Genomic DNA, 24,192 nt, shown 5'->3' with positions numbered 1-24,192 from the left:
AGTCGTACCAGATGTAACGTTTCGTTCAGATGGTATAAAAAAATCGATTTCGTTGAATACGGGTTGAAGTTGAATAAACATGCCGAATTTATACGACTGAAAAATAGTTACAACTTTTGAATTTCTACAAGCATTGAACATTTGGCAGAACGTTATTTCATCAGTTAATATCAGTTATGTCAGTCATCCACCTTACAATAAAAATTCTATTCCAAGGTGCGATGGTTCATTTTTAATATTTTTCATCACTAAAGGCAACACACTTTGAAACTGTTTTTCACAGTTGTATGACACACTGTCTAGTTTCAGTACCCTATTTAAAGTACCGCACTCATGCTTGAAATGCGTTGCTAAAGGGCAAAACTACTGAACCGACTTTGGTAAAAAAAATTCCCTGAAAGGTTGGAAAAAGTAATGACGCCTAGCATAAAGTCAATCGGTCATATGGTTCGGAAGATATTATCGAAAAACTAAACAGTGAGTTTCTAGAGAATACGACGAAAATGCTAATTTCACTGAAAAATCAAAAGAAGGTTTCTTCAGAGGTCGAGGAAAATTACGTAAACCAACAATCCAGAAATAAATTTCATTTTTAGGAGAAAAGTTAAATATTACACACTTGTCACGAAGAAGTTGAGGCTTGCCGAGACTGATAGTGACAAGTGTGTACTCTATTTTATCACATAAGCGAAAACGAGGCAACAACATAGACCTGAAGTGTAATTTTTGAATTAAACTTCTAGTTAAGTAATTTTGACATCCGAACATGCGCGTATGTATAATAGTATGTTGTGTTACAAGTATTGTAATGTTGATTTTTTCAGCACTAGACCCAAGTTTTCCTTGGCCGTGTGCTGAAAAAATCTCATTACAATACGTGTAACACATCATGCTTTGTGCCAACCGAGAATTGAAATAGACAAGAGCACAAAAAATCATAATTTTCATTGTAAACAACAATAACTCTTCAAATTTGATCGATCACATTGCTTTGCATTTTCTCAAACGAATGCTGTAACAACTCATACAAATTCCATATCAACACTGCTTTGAGTGTTGTAATATCACATCAAACGGGTGCTGAAAGAAGTCACTTTACAACACTAAAATGAGTGCTGAAAAGAGTCGTATTTCAATTCTCGGTGGCACTAAAATATTTTGTGCCACCGAGAATTGAAATACGACGGATTTCAATATCGATAACTAGATTGAAATGTCCAAAATTACAACACCCGTTTTCATGGCTTATTACAACACTCAAACCAGTGTTGAAATGAAATTCGTATGAGTTATTACAGCATTCGTTTTAAAAAAATGCAAAGCAACGTGATCGATCAAATTCGAAGAGTGATTGTTTACAATGAAAATTCTGAATTTTTGTGCATTTGTCTATTTCAATTCTCGGTTGGCACAAAGCATGATGTGTTACACGTATTGTAATGAGATTTTTTCAGCACACGACCCAATTTTCCTTACTCGCTACGCTCGTAAGGAAAACTTGGGTCTAGTGCTGAAAAAATCAACATTACAATACTTGTAACACAACATACTATTAACTTTTGCCTTAAATTTAAAAATAACATTTGAAGAAAAGTCGGAAAATCAAAATTTAATTGGAAAATTTGGAAAATCCTAAGATGTTAAATGAGTCCGTTGGGATCAAAAGTAGGTCTATATTATCCGTCAAAGTGACGTTTTAAACGTCAAACATAAGAAATCTTTTAAGTAATCAGTAATTTCGTTGATTTTTCTTAAATTGTTTTTCACTAACTGTATTTTTAAGAAAATGAGGAAAAATTAACGAAATTACAGACAGTTTTACATAGTTTCTAATGTTTGACGTTTAAAACGTCACTTTGACAGATGGAATAGACCTTCTTTTGATCCCAACGGATTCAAATATAACATTAGACTTTCCTCTTTCATTTGACGTGTATTTTGACATATGGTAGCTTCGATAGTCTACTCACAAAAAGTCGTCAAAATGACCTTTGCACTGGATAATTTAAAAAGGGTGGTGAAGTGGCGGGAAATTTTTAAAATATCCTATTCGATCCTGAATTGCTATAATGATCTTTTTTGAAGCAATTATTAACCCAGACTCCCAATTTTCCTCTTGAATCTGCAAATTTTCATAAGTTGTATTGAAAATGGGTACCAATAATCGCAGTATTATCTTAACAGTCTTAAGCCCTCGCGATTTTTCATTCTATGAAAATTTCAAGTTTGAACCTGCCATTCCTTTACAAGTTTACAACTTTCGAAAACATTAGAAAATAATGGAAAATCATCTTCACGAAATCTAGACTATAGACTAGAAAATTCGCATCTGCTTCATGTAGAAAGTCCCATTGGAATGATCAAAATGGTCAATCACAAAATTATTTTATTCGATTTGCGAGGTATACTAATAATTTCTCAGAATGCATTCTCCTTTCAACGATGACGCGCTCATACAACTATTATACAGCAATGTCGCGTCATAAAATTGATTTTTTTTTTAACTTATTGTGACACCGAAGTCACCAATAAATTTCTTGTTTTAATGCATCATAACATCATAATCTTAAATAATGATTGAAAAGTATCCATTAAAATACGTAGCACAATGTATTTACCAAAAACTTGAATAAAACAACAAGTTTTGATCAAAGATTTAGAGTTGAAAGAAGATTCAACTATGCAAATCAAAAGCAAAATTAATCGTTCAGGTTATTCATCAGGATACTATAAAGTTTCGACCAATGTGAATGAATCCACGATCGTAAAAAAACCTACTAAAAATGTGCGTTAGTGCGAATATTCTCTTAACATAAAGTTGATTCTTTTATTCAGCTTATAAATGTACAATAAACATACGAAAAAGAAGACTTATTTAATGATAAAAATCTACCATGTCACACATGTCAAACTCGTTTTCGTGTTCCGGTGATTTCATAATATCGATCCATTTATTGGTGAAGCGTTGTCCCTTTCTATTGCTATACTTAAGCGCTAGAATAACTTAGAACCAACCGTTAACCGAGACTCCTAATTTTTCATATAAATAATGTGAGCAAAGTGATTGAAAAATGGGGTGAATTCGTATTTCGATGTCGGTAAACGTCAAGTACCAAATGGCATCATATCCTTCTATCACGGCAGAGTAAAATAAACCTTTAACTTTACTCTGTCGTGCTTCTATCATAGGTTTATTGTCATATATTCCCGTCTGCGATCCTTCGTGTAGTGTTCTCTTTTTTTGGTAGGAATAGATGTATACATATATGTGAAACCACCTCCTTGTTCGCGGTTCTAATTTTTACAGCAACCTTTTTTCGATCTAATGCAGGGCTTATTATTTCGAATTTAAATTCTAAACCATTCTCAAAAATTTATCAGAATACTTAAAATCCTTTGCTTTCTCTGATTTGAGATGTGTTGTGATTTGTAAATGATTCCACACGTTTCGCTTAAATTAAAATCTAGATTATATTTTAGTATTTCAGAATATATAGATCTAGATTTTCATTTGTTCGACGAAATTCATGCGACATCAATTACAAACCACAACAACTCCTGAATCAGAAAATATGTCGAATTTCACTTTTCTCCACATGTTAACTTTTAAAACTTTTAAAAATTGCTAAGAATTCTCAAATTTCCCTTAGTAATTTTTTCAAGTGTTTGGTAAATCTCTTACTTCATTAATTTTACCATACATTTTGCTATGTAAAGAAAGAATGGTCGTTACTGTCGATAACAGATGATCTCATAGAAGACCATAAATCGTACGCCATACCAACAAATGATCAAAAAGCCAACCAATATTATGCAATAGAAACCGTATGGACGTTCTTATTAATTTACCATTGAAATATTTCTGGTGTGTGATTAATTAATACAAAAAATGCACTAACTATACCTTCCAAAAAATACTTGAAGCATTCTATACGTAAATATACAAGATTATACAAGAATAGACTATGCCAATCATATTTAACCAATGATGCCATTTTAAAGGTCATCAATAGTGGTGACTTTATCACTATTTTATTTTACCGGAATCATGCACACATTCAAATAAAAGCATTTCCGCCAAAAAAATCATTTTTTAAATTAACGGACAAAAAAAATTCAGTTTTGTGGTGTCACTTACGACTATCTTCACAACAGACATGTCAAGAATTTTGTTTACCTGAATGGCAACATATTTTTGTATGTTTTCTTCACATTTTACCGACTGAATTAGCACGAAACGTATTGCAGGCAATTTCTAGGCACATAAAATTAAGGAATTGAACACTGAATGGCACAATTCACACCAAATTACTTTTAAAAATGAGATTTTCACAACACCCACCATTGTTTGTCTTTAAAAGTATTTCGGAGAATTTGTCCTAAATTCTGTTTAAGACACTAGCATGAGCACACTCGGAACTATTTTCTGTGCGAAATTTAAACTGAATCACTTTGTTTTACGCGAAATACTCCAAAATTTCGACACAAACTTGTTTGAGATTTAAAATTTACTGTCCCGATTTGACATTTCATCAAAACAAAATTCAGTGAATCAGTCAAAACTGGATGAACTGAGTGAACAATACTACTCATACTACTGTAATTGCAAAGTGGCAAACTTAAGACCTTATGTGGAATTTGGGTGGAAAATGGCGCAAATCACATATTTCAGGAATTTATAAAGTGAAAAATCTTTCCGGTTTCAAGTTTTTTCGTCAAAAGACGAGACACGGGTATCTTTATTTTCAATTTTTAGCAGCTTTATGTAAAAAAATTGAGAAAAAAAATCATTTTGGCGTAGTCTATTGATATGCAATTTTACAGGGCATGAATGAATTGCATCGGTTTATTATTTTTAAATTTTATCGATTTGATTTAATCGCAATTTTTGTGAAATGCAGAATCAAAAGCAAAAAGTACGCGTAGATTCAAATAGAAACTAGTTTGAATGAAATCGATTTTTTTTTACACTCTTTATAACGAAATAAGAAATGTGTGAGTTTGTGCAGTTGATTGTGAATTTAATTGCACGCTGCATAAAAAAAAATTGTCTTGCTTACGCAATCTTTCATCCAACCAGTTGGTATAATCCATAAAATGCCAGTAAACCATTTTTGAGTTAAGGTTATGACTGATGTCTGAAGCTTATATAAACAAGAATAAATTATTGATTGATTTGTTCATATGGATAAAACAAAAAGCAACAACGGATCGCTGCATTTTCGGCAAAAGGTGTTGAACCAAAAATTGTATTGCAAATGCACGGGAGAAATTAAATAAAGGTAATAACAAAAACACGGTGCAACGTGTTAAGGCATTAATATTGTACCACAAAGAAAAAAGAATCAGAAAAAAAACATTTTGCAAGGAAAATGGTCTGCACAAAAAACTTACTCCAAGAAATTGAGTAGCAGCAGGTAATCCGGTAATATCTTATAGAGTTGAGTATAGAGTGTATATATCCATGCAATATTATTGTGGTTTGGCGACTCTCTGTTTAAGCGGAGGTAAATACGGCCGTAGGTAAGGCAGTGGGGCAATAAAAAGCGAATTTTCAAATACATCCGAAAGTATTGTTTATACCTCAGTTGCGGTTTACACAACGCGAAGACTAGATTGTTTATTTTTGTATTATATCTTTGGCTTCTTAAAAACCACACTTTTGCTTTTATCTAAAATTTATAAAAATTTATTTTTATGGAAATTGAAATCCAGTTAAATGAATAAAGTTATTCAATCGATTAATGAGTTCAGTATAAGAGTTTGAGACAAATCAGTTTGCATTTGTTGCAATTTAAACGATTAACAAAAAAAAGAGTTTCAAATTTCACTATAATAAAAGAAAAACTTTATTATTTCAAACCAGGTGAATGTGAATTTTAACAATAAACAATATATAAAACGACAAAAATAAAACTGCTGTTTTCACTCTTTCGGATCAAAGTGCTTCTTGTATTATCGTTATAGTCGACTTAGTATTGTGAAGTTCTTCAAGACCATGTAAGTAACGATAAATACAAACAAAATAAACTTGATCTTAAAAAGAAATTCGACAAAACAATTACGAATGTAATTGTTTCGTGTAAGATTTTTTCTTCGTTTTTTTAATGAAATTTATTTAATTTATTTTTTTGATCAACATTTACATCAAACGGACTGTGCTATATGCCATTGTCGTGTGCTTAAATTAACAAAAAAACGAATTAATCAAAGGAGAAAAAATTATAAATTTTTTATGGCCAATAAAACTTTAAATTTTGGATTGCGTGTTGGATGTAACATTTTCAAGTTTTATGTTGACTGATTAAAGATGTATTGATTGGAAATGTTGCTCTATGTTAAAAGATTATAAAATCTTAAATAGGCTCAACATTATGAAATATTAGTAGGATGAAAATGAATAGAGTTTAAAGTCGAAAAAAAGTCCGAGTAAACTTGTTTAACAAATAGATTGCCAATTAGGGAAGATGGTCTATGCCGACTATAAAATAATTTTACATTAAATCATGAAGTTTAATTCGACCTCTTTCAATAAAGTGGATTGATACAAATATGATGATTAATTGCTTAACATACGGTTCAATTCACCAATGCACCTACTTATTTGCATACACCCAATCATTTCTTACTTTCGACGGATCAAATAAAAAAAAACTCATTCAAATATGAGGAGCGTTTCATTATGGACATGTTTTATTATGTATAGTGCTATGCTATATACAGAGTATTTTGGTCGATATTGGTCTGAGATGGGAAACTCCACTAAGTTTATTAAGAGATGCACCTTGAAGATGCTATAATATTTCCCTTGGATACAGTTCATTTCCTTGACAAATTTGCATTTCCTAGTATGGGAAATATAACTTAATCAATGTGAACATAAACGGCAACGCGACGGCAAAAGAATAGTCTATTGACTAAGAAAATATTAATTAATGCAAAATCTAAGATTAAAAATTCAAGAAGGAGATACTGCGGTAGATAAAAAGAATCACACGTGTGGTTTCAAATATTTTTGAAATGGAATGGACAACATTTTTGGAGATATTAAAACACGATTTTGGATTTAATAAAATTCGTTTTAGAGATGACTGGATTCAAAATGTTCTGGTAGAACGAATTAATTGACTTAAAATGTAAATGGGGAGAGGTTTTAGAACTCAGTTTTCACAGAAAATATCTTCTTTAATCCATTCATAATATTCAGACTAACAGTACATTATGCATTATAAATCTGACTCAGGATACCTAAATGAACATTTTCCTATTACTGATGAGTTAGTGGTCTAATTCTCTTAATTATTTGATTCTACAATTTTCTTTTTCCATGTTTTTGTTTCGTGGATAAAAATGGGTTCACAGCCAACACACATAAAAATTATGTATTCTGCTCTGGAGAAAATAGGACATTCCATCTCACTTCTCTCCGGCCGAAAGCTCGTTCATGTTGGAATATCCTTTTTCCTTTCCCCGGTAAAAAAATAATTATTTGCAAACGGCCAGCATGTCACCACTTATCAGTGTTAATATCGGGTCTATAACTTTATTTGATCGAATAAGTTTCGTTTTAACTTTTTTTTTTCAACATGTCATAGCTTGTCGCTTTTTTTAGTCCATGATATCAATAATAGATGCCTACCTGTCCGTTAACGCTTAAAATTCGACTTCGAACGAAACCTTTGAAATGAACATGCAATCGTTTAATGTTTTTTTTTTGAAATTCTTACTTCTAGCGGACGTACTCTATGGAAATTCCATTAATTATTTTCTTTTGTTCCGCGACATTTCAAGTTCATACCACTCAAAATTTTTGTACAAATGAAAAATATTGAACACTAAAAAAAAGTGACGTTAAAGACTCCTTATCGTCAGCCCACAACTTTATACATCCAACTGATGTAACCGTATAATATATGGAAATAATCGTACGCGTTCATCAAATTTTAACCAGCTTCGAAAATGCCTAATTTAATAATAATAAAAAAATTGACATCATTAATCGTTCCTCTTTTTTTTGCTGTCTACATTCCGAATATTTGGATAGAAACTTTTAGAAAAAAAATTTAATTTTGGATCAAAAAGTTGTAGTTTTACTTCAAGTAGATACTAATATCAGTCTTCAAATCGACAGGAAGCAATATTTTATGGTACTTTTTTCACCTGTGCGTGATTTTATACAAGCCATCAATTACCGAAAAAAAATGTATTTCCCAATAGACACGAACTACCGTCTATTTACACTGTGCTGTGGTCCTATACAGCATTACAATTTGTCATCAAACATGTTGCCAGTATTAATTCACACATTTTATCGACCATCTTCTCGCAAAATTATTAATACAAATTGAGTACACTATTGTAACATATTTATTGAAAGTCGGTGTGATATTCGTTAGGTATGCTTTAAAATAGAAAAATTCCGAAATACTCGGTTAATGGAAAGAATGATACAATTGATGTTATATAATCGAAATATAGAAAAAAAAAATCAATTGGATAGGTCAGCATTTAATCCGATTATCCTTTTTTTGCCTTAAAAATTATAAAAATCATTTATAAGATTCATTGTGTTCGTTTTTTGTGTAAAAAAGAAAGGAAAACGTAAAAGGCATCTTTATTCATAAAAACCATGCATATTGAAAGCGAACCGCATAAATCATGATAATGATAAACAAAAATTTTACAACACTTTGTTGCAGTAAAGAAGTTGTCCAATGGCTTTTTTTCGTGACTGTTCAAAATTTATCACACTGAATCTTTGAAAAATGTTCAGCAGTTTTTTTTTGGTCAACTTTTTTTATTTTGTGATAAATCATTCATTTGTTAATCTGTGCAATCGAAAAGGTTTAATAAATTGCATAATGTACACTTTAGGAAAAGTAAAACTATTGGAAATGGGTTATCAAAACTGATCGATATGAAACTACCGAGGATTTCTAAGTGAAATATAACAAAATGACAAAATTATATTGATAACAGCTGTTAAAGCTTCGACAAGTTCCACACCTACATTTTTGGTTTTTAATGAACTTGATTCCATATTCACCAAAACTAAAACTTCAAGGTCATTTCTTATTAAGTGGAAGCTATTTGTGGGTTGAAGAAACTTCAAATCACATCGAACCGAAAAAAGTTTCTAAGTTAATTTAGGTGGCTGTAAGAATCATAATAGCTAAATTTTATTGGTTACACGATTACTCAAATTAGGTATTATAATTATGAATTACAAAATAAATTAGAGATGTGATGACCTATCTACAGTTCAAAGTTAAAGCAAGAATTTTAACGAGATAAAACAATAAGTTGAAGTATAGATTCATATTCATCAGCAGTTTCTTTCGTCTTCATATCACTAGCTCTTATGCAACGTAAATAACACTCTTCAGAGTCAAAAGGTGTTCATACGAGTTCGATCGTACCTAATATCTTATCCAATATTAATTTCGTGTCATAAGTATAAGAAACAACATTGCGTAGCCCAACATCATCGTCTTTGCTCGATACCCAAAATTTTATTATGAAATTGTACACAACAAAAAAGACGAAGAAGACATTTAAAATTATTTTGGATATTGGCTGTATTTTTTACCTCATCTGAATGTGACTGTAACGTTAAACTAGTGACTAAGTAGCATCACACTTTAGAGAGATATTTTAAAAAAAAATTCAACAGATAATTGCTATCAAAAATGATGGGAGCATTTTAACATCAATTATTTAAAAATTTGAGAAGAATATACGGAAAAAATTGTATGATATAATAATAGCTATTAGAGTTTGGATTTAAAAAAATGATAATTTTTTTAGCTACACACAAACCAGGATTGGACTGGCTACCGAAAGGCGATCTTGTGAAATGCAGGGAAACGCGTTTGAAACGTATAGCAAAAAGCGGTTGATGTGAACAAAAGGCGTCAAAAGGCACGTCTGAAAGGCGTCAATATAGCAAATTGAATGAATTCAGAAAAGTGCACTTGTTCTTTGCCAACTCATATATGGCCAGTGCGGGCCTGACACAAACCGTTTTCGAAATATTATTTGCATAAAGAATTCAACTTAGACTAAAAAAATAGGAAATATTTTTTCGCGAAAAATGCTCATGTTCAAAAAGCAAAACCACTTTTATTGCAATTATTATCCAAGCTAAAAAAAAACTACAAACAATTACCAATATGTTTTCATACATTGTATGGAATAATCGAAAAACGAATCAGCTATTTGTATAATGATTTTTTTCTTTATTATTTTTAATTCAATTCCTTTTACATATATAAAGTTGCAGTTTACATTGTAAACTTTACAATTTTATAATTTATTAATAACAATAGGCTGAACAACATAATTTCGATTACATTTTTATTCGTGATCACTATCACATTTCTATAACAAAATATTTTCCATTTTGCAAGAATGTTTAATCCAATTATTTACTCTATTTCTTTAACACTTAACATCAAATAACTTGCAATTTTTTCTGTTTCCAGAGAACGATTTCTAACTTCATTATGAGCGACACAGGCATGAATCTCTCTCCTGTCCAGGAGTTTTATAAAGGTCAAACGATCTTTATAACCGGCGGAACAGGATTCATGGGAAAGGTATAGCAGAAAAATTATTCTATTTCCGCAAAACGAAAAATAAAATAATTTCGGTTGTTCGACAGGTTCTCATTGAAAAGCTGCTATATTCATGTTCCGAATTGAAAGAAATACTAATTCTTATGAGACCCAAACGAGGAAAAGTTCCCGAAGCCCGATTAGAGGATATGTTCAAGCTACCGGTGAGTATTATTTCATTTCAAGTGTTTTCGTAAGCAAAGTGTACGCTTTGTTGAATTTTTACAAATTAATTCGTGTGAGCCAATAATATATGATTAATTATGCCAATTTAGAAATATTTATACAAAAAATACATGCACGGACATAACATGCTGCTAGAAACAGCTATATGTTATACACACTCGAAAATTACGTCATTTTAATATAAAGAAATACGACAGAAAGTGCGTCTTCTTTCGGCTATTACCATAAAAGAGATAGATAACTTCGAACAGTGGTTAAGCTTAACGTTATACCAATAATAATAAGATTGATAGTTTGTATGGTCTAGCTGTTGCGATTTACGATATTTTGAATTTTTGATATTCGTTGATTTATAAGATGAGACATCGTGTAGTCGTAGATGTTATAATAATGTAAAATGTGTCGCAGTCACTTTGATATAATTTAACCATGCTTTGCATTAGCTCAAAGTTTCTCATTTTGTAATTTCGTTGAACAATTTTTTTTTAAATTCAAGTTTGCTACCTTGACTTTTTGACATATTCAGTCATCACAATAAATTTCGCCTCTGACGAGCTCCAATTAAAGGCAGCTCATTATTTATTTATGGTTTCTTATTTTAACGACAGATTTATTATTGTTAAATATAAAAAGTTTTACGATCCAAGACGTAATTAGGTAGTTGGATCTTTGATTGAATTTAAAGTGAAATGCCCTTAACATTCAAGAAAGAAATTGAGTTCAATTGCACTCGAAGCGAAATGCCCTTAACATTCAGGAAAGGAATGAAAAGAAAAATTTCATTCAAAAAAGATACCGACACCAACCTTAATTTCTTTTAAATGTCAGACCAACTATATGGTTATGGTTGCTATACCATCCGTGTATTTCCTTTTAAGAATTACTTGTATATCCAGTGTTCTGGTCACATCAATTATATTATGGACCATAGTATGAAATTGAAATTTTTAATTCAGTTTTGTATACAGTAAGAGGCAGTTAAATTTTGAGCATGTGATGGTGGTAAAGACTAATAAAAAGTTTTGATTGATTGTTTGGATCAGCTGAAAAACAGCTGAAGCAAATTCGTGCTGAAATTTCACTGCCTCTAACTGTACGTGTACACTATAGCCTGCCTAATGAAACCAAATGTTTATTTCTTAAAAAAAAAACCTAAAAGAAGCTTTAAATGTAAACCGTATTTCAATTCAAACACTTTTTTCGATTCGCATTCGACTTATAACCATTTTTATCCCGGTGAACTCACCGCATACCATTATCCTTCCAGACAGACATCAAACCAGTTTAGCGCACCACTTTTACTTTAACTTGATTTCGATTATTTAACAACATATTGTAGACATAAATTTTAGTCACATATTTTATGATCTCGAATGGTGGTCAAAAACAGATTACGATGAAAGTGAATTGGAAGAGCAAATATTTATTTCTTACTTAAATAAAACAAATTTTGTTATTGTATTTCGATTTGGTTGACGTTGTGGTTGGTCAAGGTGTCTGCATAATTTGGTTAACAGTCGTATACAATAAGTAAACGTTGTAAAATGTCGAGTACAACGGTAACTATTGATAATTGTTTATGTCAACAGCGTGCGAATCAACGAATTTATTTACTTAAAGATTTATGGTAATTTCTTCCACTTAAGCTTTCAATTGACCTTAGCTGCGACAGAAAATATCAGTTTTATTAGATTTTACTTTCCACATCACCGTGACCTTTACCATCTACATTTAGATGATTTAAATATCAAAACAAATCGTCGCAGACATTGCAACTTTTGGTTATTTCCAATTTAGCACCCACATTCGTGTGATTTAACGACATTAGAATGTATAATCGAAAATAGGAAAAACGATAAAGACGCCTCGAGAAGCTCGTATTTTTTATTAATGGCCATAAAATCGTCCAAATTTGATGAAGCTTGAAAACAGGTTAGTTTATAAGAATGATGCCAATAAAAATATTTTTAGATGATTCCTCAACGTATTACGAAGTTCATGGAAACGAAAAGATGAAGCCACAAAATATATATGAAGCTAGAATATCTCATACAAATATAGAATCATACAAAAGATTAGATTTTAACGGCTCCAAAAAGTGAAGCTAATCATGCGCCGTTTTGCTGACCTTTACAGATGAATCAACCGATTTTCTGTTTAAAATTCCCAGTAATTCTCAGTAATAAAAACTTAGTCTTTATTCAATGGCTGACTATAAACGAATAAACGGATAATTTAGTTTTTTCACAGAAGCTTATTTACTTGACTGTAATAATCGATGAACAGTGGCTAGTGTTTCTCTCGTATAAATGAATGATAAAACTTAGGAAGTTCAAGATTTTATATCAAACACTAGAGGATATAACTTTACAAAAATTAGTTGACATATTTATTGACTTTGTTAACTTGCTGTTTCTAAAAGATTAATCGAAAAATCGTCAGTACCTCAACAGTAAATTACATTGAATGCTGCGAAAGTGTTTGATTACATGATAAGTGTATAGTCTATAATATCCTCCGAGCCGAAAGCGAAAAACTGTTAACGAAGCAAGTTTTTCAAAAATACACAGGTGTGTTACGAGTATAACAAAATTTCCTTCGAATTAATGATATACGTAGCAACTACAGCATCTATTCTGTTTTAATTGCGGTAGTTGACTTTTACATAAAAATTCATGAAAAAGAACAGAAAATGTTCCACATAATAATCAATCATTTTCGCAGGGGGTAAATTGCTCTGTAATGATCAAGTTTCGCATGAGGCAGGCAGTAAACGGTAATTCAAATTCTTGTTTTGAGTATAAATTAAATATACAGCCATGGAAATTCAATTCATGTTGCATTTAATGCAATTTTTAGCCTAATCATCTTCGCAAAATTAATTTCAAATTGTTAGAAAATTGCACTATAAATTTTTAACACTTTAGATGATCATTTTCTCTATAAAAAAAAAACAGAATTGTAAAATAAATGTTCACCGTCTGACCAGATTTCTCCAAACTAGCTGCATTTTGTTACAAGATCGTCTTGCATCGGAACACATGACTGGTGTTTTATGTGGGCAGTTAATATTAACAATGAAACAATACGATCCTTTCTAAAATAACAACTCTCACTGCGGCTTTCAGTTGTGCACCTGAGGAGGTTTCTGTCTGTTAGGTTAAAAACATATTCTAAGTTTTTTGTACTGCGAGTCACGCAAATTATTTGACAAGTACAAACAATAACCGTTTGCCAGTGAGGTACATCAAGTAAATCAGCATCGAGCTAAACGTTTGCTTGCCGGTTTGTAATAATTTTGACCTTTTTTCGGGGAGTTCATACATTTTGCTTGTAATTTGAATTAATGTTAGATAATATGACTACATTTCCTGACAGAATAATATAAATGTTAAAATTCCTCAAAATACAGAAAATTGTGTATGAAAATCACGCAATTTATTAAGTAGTTTATTACTACTAGTCACTGGTTATGGCAATATTGCATTTATATGTAGGCCAATTCGTTTTTCAGACGAATAAAATGTCTTGATGAAAATCTATGTAGAGAAGTTGACATAACTCTGTACGGTCTTTCTACTTGAATATGTAAATTGAAAAATTATTTCTTTCAGATATTTAATCGAATCAAAGACGAAAAACCAGAAGTGTTAAAGAAACTGGTCCCGGTGCAGGGTGATGTTACTTTCGATTGTAAGTGATTATTATTTGTCATTTATCGCACCATCGAAATCGTGGTATGCCTAGGTACGCAGCTAACAAGAAAACCATAATTTTTGTATAGGTTTGGGTCTGAGTGGCGAACAAATGACCCGAGTCTGCCGAGATGTATCAATTGTGTTCCATTGTGCAGCTACATTGAAATTAGAAGCAAATTTGAAAGACGCAATAGACATGAATACAACTGGAACGAAACGTGTCCTCGATTTGTGTAAAAAATTTGAAAATCTGAAAGCTCTCGTACATTTGTCGACAGCATTTTGTAATTGTGACCAAGAGGTTATGCGCGAAAAAGTTTACGACTGTCCACATAACCCAGACGATATAATGCGAATGGCCGAGTGGATGGATGCCAAGGCACTGGACAACATAACGCCCGGTTTATTGACCCCACATCCAAATACATACACCTATTCAAAGAGACTGGCAGAAATATTGGTGCAGAGAGAGTGGCCGAATATGCCGGTTGCAATTGCACGACCATCTATTGGTAAGTTGATTTTTCATTTTAAGAGGCTTATCAGACGGGCGAGAAAAGAAATTGAGACCACTATGCCACATCATCTATTATCGACATTGTCGACAAAAATAAAGAATGAGCTCTGCCTAACGTCGTACAGCAAAATGCAAAGACTTACAGTCTGTCTATGAAAAGTTAAGTGATTAAATAACGGCCATCTCATCACCTAAATTGAGTGTATTCAATGCCGTCATCGATGGAATTTATACTCGTTTTAACTGATGCTGAATGTTCGCCCGTTTTATATGATGAAAAATTGCATTACAACTCAAAATAATACAAAATACCATAACCATTGGTGTTACATTCGCACAATTTGTTCGTTACATTCACCATCTGCATACATTCATATTTCCTTTAATATAGGAGGACTACCTACACAATGTACACTTCGAGAATGCATCTCTGCACACAGACTGACTAATTCCTCGCATAGAAATGCACAGATCTGTATGCATTTATTACAATAATCTCAAGTTCCACTCACTTTTTGATCGTGTAATAAGAATTATGTTATTTTTGCAACGATTTCAACTATACTTAGTTAATGTTCAATGTACATGTGTGTATACAAAACATGACTAACGATGCTGAAGGAGGTAAAGTAAGCTGATGTTGACGAACATGTATGCCAATTAAGAGTTTTGCAAAGTCTTTGCAGAAATATGAGCTTATCACAACTGTTTCAAGTGTAATTAAAAGTCGTAGTAATTCAGGGAATGCATTGAAAGTGAAAATAAACCAATGAAATCAATTTTTAATCGACATTGTCAACATGTTGTCGAATATTGCTTGAAGCTTGGATTCAACTCATATGATTCCAGAGTTTTTGTTTGTTCTGTTTAATACTTACATTATACGTTTAAATCTTGAATTTTAAAAATAAAAATCAGACAATATACCGGTCTGTGTTGTAAGTTTTTTCTTTCACCTGCTAAATTACATAAAACCTATGACGTCTTTTCCATAAATTTTGGTTATTTAAAGAAGGTCGAAACGATCTAAATTACTTTGTGTATAACTTAAAAAAAAGAACCAAGGAACAGACCATTGAACAATATTCCATTCATTATGCGCTTCATATTTAAACTACAGCATTTCTGCGACCCAAGGAAATAAAAATGCAGGAGGTCAAGCCCATTACATTTTGAAATATGACGAGAGAAATAAATCTATTTTATGGCGCTTTAACACATCAGCTATATCACAATAGAGACATAGAATGTTCATAAAATTCGCATAATAATTCAGTTGCAGTAGTTAAAATTAATGCTTTCATTTGAATAACATAATATGTGCTGTGCCAGTGCACCACTAATAAATCATCATTGTAATGTTTTCATTTAATTTAATGTCAATAAACTCTATTCACTTGTGTTCAATTACAGCTTTACCTTCGATCTCATATTAAAGTAGAATAATTGAGAAACTTGAAATTTCCATAACCCAATGCTATTAGGCTGAATAAGAGTGACGATAGTATTTTTTTGAGGTGAAATGATTGTAAAAACATGTGAAAAAATGACTATTCGACTATTCAATATAGCAGCGACGAGCTTCAAAAAGAGTTCAGCTCTATCAGCTTATGGAATGTACGACTCTATATAATTTGTTATCTGTAATTAATACACCTATACCTCATGACCTTTTATGTAACGAAATAGATGTTTAAACAAATAAAGTAAAAGATTTTATGTTAATCAGTTGGAAGTAATTAGATCAAATGAAACAGATTTGAAAACTATTCTATTCTGAAGATATGCTTTCCGTCTGTGAGTGGTTAAATAACTTTTCCTAACTAGTGTTGAAATATCTCGACTTTGTCGCAAATTTCCACCGTCCTTTAGGAAAAACGTTGTTCCTCACTTATGCTAAATGTATTTTTAGCGAATTCGATTCTAGAACTCGCATCCGGAATCGTGCTGGAAACCTCGTACTCGCTAACCTTTTAGAATGTGTTAAGAAAATAACTATTCCGTATAATCATACGAAAGGTATATACGATACGTTCAATTTCAATTAACATGACCTATAGTTGTCATAAGTTGTGTGTCTAATCTCTAATATTTTTCGCAATTTGATTCACAAAATTGTTTAATATTTTTCAATTTAATTCAGTGTATGTGAATACGTAATACATGCATAAATGTATATACAAAGCGTATAATACAAAGGTGGCTGCAATATTAATGTGAATTTAACAACTTTATTCCAAGCTGGGTTCATATGTCTTTTTATGAGTTTTACGAACATTTTCTTTATTTCTTTACAACATTTTATGGTGAATATTTTTGGGTGTGGAAAAAACAGTTTGCTTATCAGATTTTAACGGTTGAAGCGATCTCATCATCAATTGTTTGCAACTTATATTTAGTGACACACACATAGCTAGATCTTGTTGAAATGTGAGCAAAAAAAGAACTCATGACTGCCCAAATCACTTGTTTTCTGAAGAAAAGAAAATCTGTGGCATTTAACAATGAGAGGCGAAGAATATGCAAGCCATGACAATTTCTTTCGGCTTCGATGGTATTTGGATTTTATCGACTCAGCCTCAGGTTAAATCAGTTTTTAGTCTTTTTGCTCTTTTTGAATATACAATTTCGACTCGGTTTTTTTAATCTTAGACTCTCTTAGCTCTTATACAGTGAAATGTTCTAAGGAAGTACTAGATTTGTTATCCAAATTGGTAGCGATAAACAAACGAAGAAACAGATTTAATCGTTATTATGGCGACTTGCTTTCTGTTTTAGGAAGATTTAAAATAAAGGTCAAGAGTGAATTCAACACTTAGTCTTCGCTTTCGTTGTTTGTCTATTGCATAATTTTGTTCGAAGGGTTATTTCTTGTCGAGGATTGACCTTCGAAACAATATTGAAACTTTTTCTTTGAAGATTTATGTGAATTGTTTCCTGAGACACGACTCTTAAAATCTTGAATATTAATTAATAAAATATTAAAAGCTTTGAAGTTTGAAATTCGACGTGTGACAACATGTACATCGTGACTAATAAATATCATTTACATTATTTATTGTCGATTTTGATAAGCATACAGCAAAACGATTCTAATTATTTACAATTTTTTAATAAAACTAATTGGTCAACTCAAGCTTAATGTGCTCAAACTGAGTTCATAACAAATGATTTATGAATAATGATTCAAGTCATTAAATCTACAAGAAGTCAGTTAATTGCATTGTCTTCAACCACAACAGAGTAAAAAATCATTTTTTTCTATTTTTATTCAAAAATCATTTTTATTGTGAAGACTTAATAGTTTTCGTATAATTTGTTCCAGCATGATAGTATTACATTTGATTGCAGCGGATGAAACGCTAATCACCAGTTTTAAATTAATTGACTTTGCCATTTAGTTTGTCAAGAAGAAATAATGAACTTGAGGTCCCAATTTTATAGGCTTTTTATGTGAAAATAAATGCGAGATTTCACGTAACTCAATAATGGTGGATCGTAAATCATCGGTAAATTAGTACGGTAATCATTTCAAATATCGAACTTACATTATACAAAATGAAACTCTTTTCCTCGAACATCAAATATTGGTTTTGAAATTAGAAAAATTTATTTGAGGTGTTACTACATGCGTACACATAACACCATGTTGTTGTTATCACAATAAATTGTGGTGTTTTAATTATGAGTAGCCAAACATAATTAATTTGTAAATGCGTGTATCAACCAACAAACCGTGGCTATATTTCATAGTTATGATACACGATAAACGTTTTCATATTATATTTTCATATTACCTAACATTTCTTTCTATTTTTTCGCTCAAATTGAGAGTTCAACGAACACCAAGACGGTTATTACATAGTTGCGTTTAAAGAAAATGTGCATTGAACACCACCATGTCACAACTTAGCCAGTAATCTATTTTGCACTCAAATGCCTACAAACCTGTTTTCCATTTTGCTGAAAATCAATCAGATAAAATTAGATAACCAGACTGGCTAGAAAGCGTTTGATATGATGAAATATATTCACTCGATTCATTCCCATAAATAAAGCTCTCGATCCGATATTGTTGCCAAAGGAGTACCATTCGTACAGACCTTGTATTTTGGGTTAAATCGATGGTGTTTTCCATTCCGCTAGAATAGTCTTTATCAAGGACTGCCGTTGTGTCTCTTTTATAATTAGCAATTAAAATGAATCATTGAACTGTGATGCATTGAACGGAGGTCTAACAATTTCGCTCAATGCGTTAAACAAAATTGCGTACATGAGAGCAGTAAAATATCCGCAGATTTAATTGTGAAATCACTAATTATTATTACAATGTGGAAGTTTGCATTCGTTGGATTTACTGTTGAGTGCGGTTGAGTTAGTTGATATTATTTTTTAACTGAACTGTTCTCAGTGAATGCCAGTTTGTCTTATGAAACTTCAATCCTAATGCCAAGCTGAGTGTCAACACAAACAGGTACTAGAAATTTCCGCACATCCATCGTTTCAAATTGCCAGGTACGACTGTCATAGCTTTTTTTCTCGTTACGTAAATATAAATTCGTGCGAGAGAATAAATCTCACGTAGAAAATGTTAATCATAGACACAGCCGGTAGTCATGAATGGATAATTTATAAACTAGAGTGGTTTATCTTGGTCATAAAACGTGCCAATATCCAGGCAGTTGGTCAAAAGTGATATTTACATTTTGATCGTCAGATTTAGTTGATTTTGTTATAAATGAAGGGTTTGCTTTGTAAACTCACATTATGTAGTCCTTAGAAAACTGATGCAGGCGGTAGTGAAGATACAAATAAGCGATGTGATATGACTAACTTTCCATCAAATTGCTGATAAGATCTACATTCAACGAAGACGAGTTCAGCTAGTGGTCAATATAGTTTTTGTCGCTGCAATCAATGCCAGGCGATATCTTTCATTGAACAGTTTTCAAGACGCTGACCATGTAGAATATTTCCTTCAGTATACAAAAAGTAAGACATGTCCGTCAAACGTTTCCCAACCTTACTTTATGTTTATGAATGAATTCCTGTTCTAGCCCAATTACCACAGTAAAAAATCTCTCTTCTGTGGTTTTGAGATTGTTTTAATTAAACGGTTTTTTCATTCTACGGGTCACCGACATTTATGCGGAACGAAAAATTATTTTTTTTATTAAAACCACAAAAATACGCTTCCGATTTTGATCGAGACACACACGGCAAATCAAAGAATTATTACGACTTATTGTTATATCGAACGCTAAATCTTTTAATTCAATTTCTGTTATTTAAGGTAATTAACACTTATTGATATAATTAAGTTGTTATTACCATGCTAATTAATTGTTTGTTGCCTTGCAAGCATTTTTCAACAGCTCAAGCTTGCTATTAAATACCAATTATGTTGAATTAAGTTTGTAAATATTGGCCAAAAGTTAGATCGTTTTCATTCTATTTATAACGCTTAGAAAATCGATAAGAATAATATCCGAATAAACGAATGAATTTACGATTATTACTTTGAAGCACATGGATTTAATGAAATTAGTATAATTAAAAATCTTTTTTTTATATGGAATCGACTAATTCTGTGCTCTGTGGAATAATTTCCCAACATCTTAGGTAAATGCAGATGGTTCACATGTTTATATGCAAATTATTCGGTGAATTAAATTGATTGCGTAATAAATGAAACTTTATTTATGTCTTCAGTCGAAGCAACGTCTTCCGTTCATAATGCCATTAACCTTTATAATTGCATTTTATCACTAGACCAGATTCAAGGCTTCAGGCTAAGATTCACCAACACAGTTTCTATTAAAAAAAATTCGGACAGTAGTGTTGAGGTTGTAAGTTCTGTTAGCTTGAAAGAAATGATATGGTTCTTGATTACGATTAAATTTTTTTTAAGAAAGTCTATCGAATGCTACAATGGCTCCCACTCTATTTTACTATTAGTCTGGCATTTAAAGTGCAATTTTTTTCGAAGATTGCATTCTGATGCATTGCCTTTGCCGATCTTCGACACTTTAGAAGTGAAAACATAGGGATTTGCGTCACATTTCACCTTCAGGGGTTCTTTTTACTCATTTAAAATACCGTTTGCTCATTCGACCCCGAACGAAAAAACAAAAAATGGTATTCTCAAAATTTTACGACTCTGGTAGTATTGCAACACTGAACAAATAAACAAAACAAGAGCTACGGCTAATATTTTTGTCTAGCTTAACGTACATATATGTATATATACATCACAATTAGCGTATATATGCTGACTAACCAACAAGCAAAACAATAGGCACTTGTTGGATATAAATGTGAAAACACAAAACAAGTCTCAGAACTGCAATTTTTTCTTTATTATAAAAATGAGTTTAAATGTTGAAATTATCACTTTTTTGTATCACGCATCTGAAGCAGAAGCACTTGCTCCATAAATTCTGCTCAAAATCAATTTAATATTTATGGAAAGAACAGATTCATTTGCACTGCACACGCTCGTTGCAATAACGTATATTTGTTTCATACTGCGTCTTGCATCATTTTCAGTGTCACCATCATGGGAAGAGCCGGTTCAAGGATGGGTGGACAGCTTGAACGGTCCGATTGGAGTTATGGTTGGTAAGTGTAAATCAATGGGAGATATACAATACATACAATACATAACGAGTTAATGAAACCTAATAACGTTGTACAGGTGGAGGCAAAGGTGTAATTCGCTCTATGCTTTGTGATCCGGATAATCTTTCAGGTGAAGAGACAAAAAAATCCCAAAATTGTCATAAATTAAACAAGAAAATTTGAATTTTAGAGGTAATACCAGTTGATATAGCTATCAACTCATTAATTTGTATTGGTTGGAGAATTGGAACATGGACTGAGACTGCTAGGTTTGGTTGTTTCACATCTGTGATCGAATTATTTATCTTTTAATTTGATCAAATCTTTAGACCTAAAAACGTACCAGTTTTCAATATTACTTGCTGTGAAAGTAAGAAAGTTACATGGCGATTCGTCTTGGATGAAGGAAAGCAATTGTGCTATAAATACCCATTCGAAGCCGGTCTGTGGTATCCTGACGGTAGGTCACTTCTGTAAAACTAGCAAGCAAGTTTTCTTTATTAAAAAATCTCCGTTCCAAATAGGCGACATGACAACGTCGAAGTTTGTTCACACATACAAATTAATTTTCTATCACTGGCTGCCAGCTTATTTGATTGACTTTTTAATGCTGTGTTTCGGTCAAAAGAGATTGTGAGTAATTGATTACCACCCGTTGAAATCGCCAGTCTATAAGAAAATCAATTTCCTTCTCCCTTAACAGTATGTGCAGAATTCAAACGCGAATCAGTCAAGGTTTGGAGTTGCTTCAGTTCTTTACCACTCGCAAATGGGACTTCAGGACCGAACAATTTTATGCTGTTGGTAAACAGTTATCGGATAGGGATCTAGAGATGTACGGTGACGTTGTATTATTTCTCGAATTAATGTTCTTATGCATTTAGTTTCAGCTTCACCGTGCTCATGGACGAAATTGACTTGCTCGAATACATGAAACGTAGTCTGTTGGGCGGTCGACAGTATTGTTTGAAAGAACCATTAACTTCATTACCGAAAGCACGAATGCAACTTCGAGTGTAAGTTTTCATTATTTCATATTTGGTCATTTTGAAAATTAATTTTTTGAATGGCAAGACGACACATTCGATTTATGTTTGGATGCGATGCAATTTTTGATATCATCCGGCAATTCGAAAATTTTTACGAGAAATGTTCTCCAAGTTCGAACATTTCATCGAAAAAACCGGCATTTCCAAAAGTAGGGGAAGCAAAAAATGGTTCATAAGAATTTAGAAATCGTTCGGTCCCTACCTCTGATGCATTCGCTGTTCTTTGAGTTTGTGAATTTCATTTAGTGCCAGAAAGCTGCCGATGGTAATGTCTCCAGTGACGCAGAAAATGAACTTGGCGAAGGAAATCAGGAAAGCTGCTTGGCTCTAAAGGAATTAGATTGCGGTTGATGTTGGCAGTGCACCTGAGCATGTCATCAGTAAAAATGTGGTCCCTGCTGATTAGCAATCGGGTAGACCGATTTTAACTCTTGGCGGCGCGTTGAAGTCTTGTATACTTATCGCAATAGTTTTTTGTACATATCACCAAGCAGTGTACCAAAACAAACGTCTATGACGCAGATTGCGCTTGTTTCTGCTTCGTTGTGCTAGGTCAAAGGAAAAATTGGATAGCGAGGTACTAATTAACAGCCTATGAAGTTTTTGAATATTCTCGAGAGGTTATTGTTGTGGCCTTCTTACTAGGCAAACATGGAAATGCCAGAAAAATTGAAGATTCAAAATTAAGCAAAAATGTTTAATATTGAAAAACGAACCTAAATTTTTATCGCATCCATTCATGAATCGATCAATCGAAAATTGTCATTCGTAAAATGCGTTGTCGCATGAAATGCACTATTTTCAAATATAGAAAGACCGTTAGGCCGAAAACACATGAATAATTTTGAATTTGCTGAGATCAAACAATAACGCTGCGTTTTCCATTGTAACCTGATTTTTATCAGACGTTAAACAATGGAAAACGCATCATAATTGTCGATCTCAGCAATGTAAAATGGTTTGTGTGCTTTCGGCTTTACATTTTATCATTCATTTCATTTCATTTCATTGTATCATTATCATTAATCATTATTAAAATTTCCTCACATCAGACTGTACTGCTTGGACCGATTTATGAAGTTTTTGTTGCTGGGTCTTTTCTTCTGGGCTATATACAGAATTTTCGATTTGAAAACATTTTTCGAAAATCGTAGCGGTGATAATCTTGGCTATCTTAAGGCGAATTAACCGTTGCACACCGTTATAAATAGAGATACGATCAGAAGATGAATAAAATGTTGCTCAACAGCGAAACGAGTTTCCGTGATAAAATTGCTTGAATACGAATATCAGTATTTTGTGTTTATATTTAACGCCTGAATTTATGTTTTCATTCAACAACAAAAAATAATACAAATTTTACTTCTTCTTATTGGACGATGATGGCGTAAGCGAATACATTTTCAAATTGGTTTTACATTCCAACGTTTCCAAATTTTCAGTTTTAGTATGATACATAAATCACGACGATCCTGGTAATTTGGTTTAGATTTAATTTGATTTAC

General features: G+C 32.1%; 1 protein-coding gene across 2 annotated transcripts; it reads left to right on the top strand.

Annotated features, from left to right (window-relative positions):
- The first annotated feature begins 5,591 nt into the window (after window positions 1–5,591).
- LOC119081305 (putative fatty acyl-CoA reductase CG5065) lies at window positions 5,592–24,021 on the top strand. 2 transcript variants are annotated; one of them, XM_037190065.1, is made up of 13 exons: window positions 5,592–6,000; window positions 10,485–10,598; window positions 10,664–10,780; window positions 14,417–14,495; window positions 14,587–15,012; window positions 21,567–21,638; window positions 21,715–21,768; window positions 21,829–21,907; window positions 21,968–22,098; window positions 22,163–22,271; window positions 22,342–22,473; window positions 22,529–22,654; window positions 23,740–24,021. In XM_037190065.1, the coding sequence occupies exons 2-13, from the start codon at window positions 10,506–10,508 to the stop codon at window positions 23,873–23,875; spliced, it is 1,554 nt and encodes a 517-aa protein (XP_037045960.1). In that variant the 5' UTR covers window positions 5,592–6,000; window positions 10,485–10,505; the 3' UTR covers window positions 23,876–24,021. The 2 variants fall into 2 exon arrangements, with proteins under 2 accessions (XP_037045960.1, XP_037045959.1); XM_037190064.1 differs by having other exon boundaries at window positions 22,523–22,654.
- The last annotated feature ends 171 nt before the right edge of the window (window positions 24,022–24,192 follow it).

Source organism: Bradysia coprophila, unplaced genomic scaffold (genome assembly GCF_014529535.1).
Source record: "Bradysia coprophila strain Holo2 unplaced genomic scaffold, BU_Bcop_v1 contig_358, whole genome shotgun sequence".
Lineage (NCBI taxonomy): Eukaryota > Metazoa > Arthropoda > Insecta > Diptera > Sciaridae > Bradysia > Bradysia coprophila.
The sequence above is the reverse complement of the archived record's forward strand: the minus strand, read 5'-3'. Positions and strand labels throughout refer to the sequence as shown.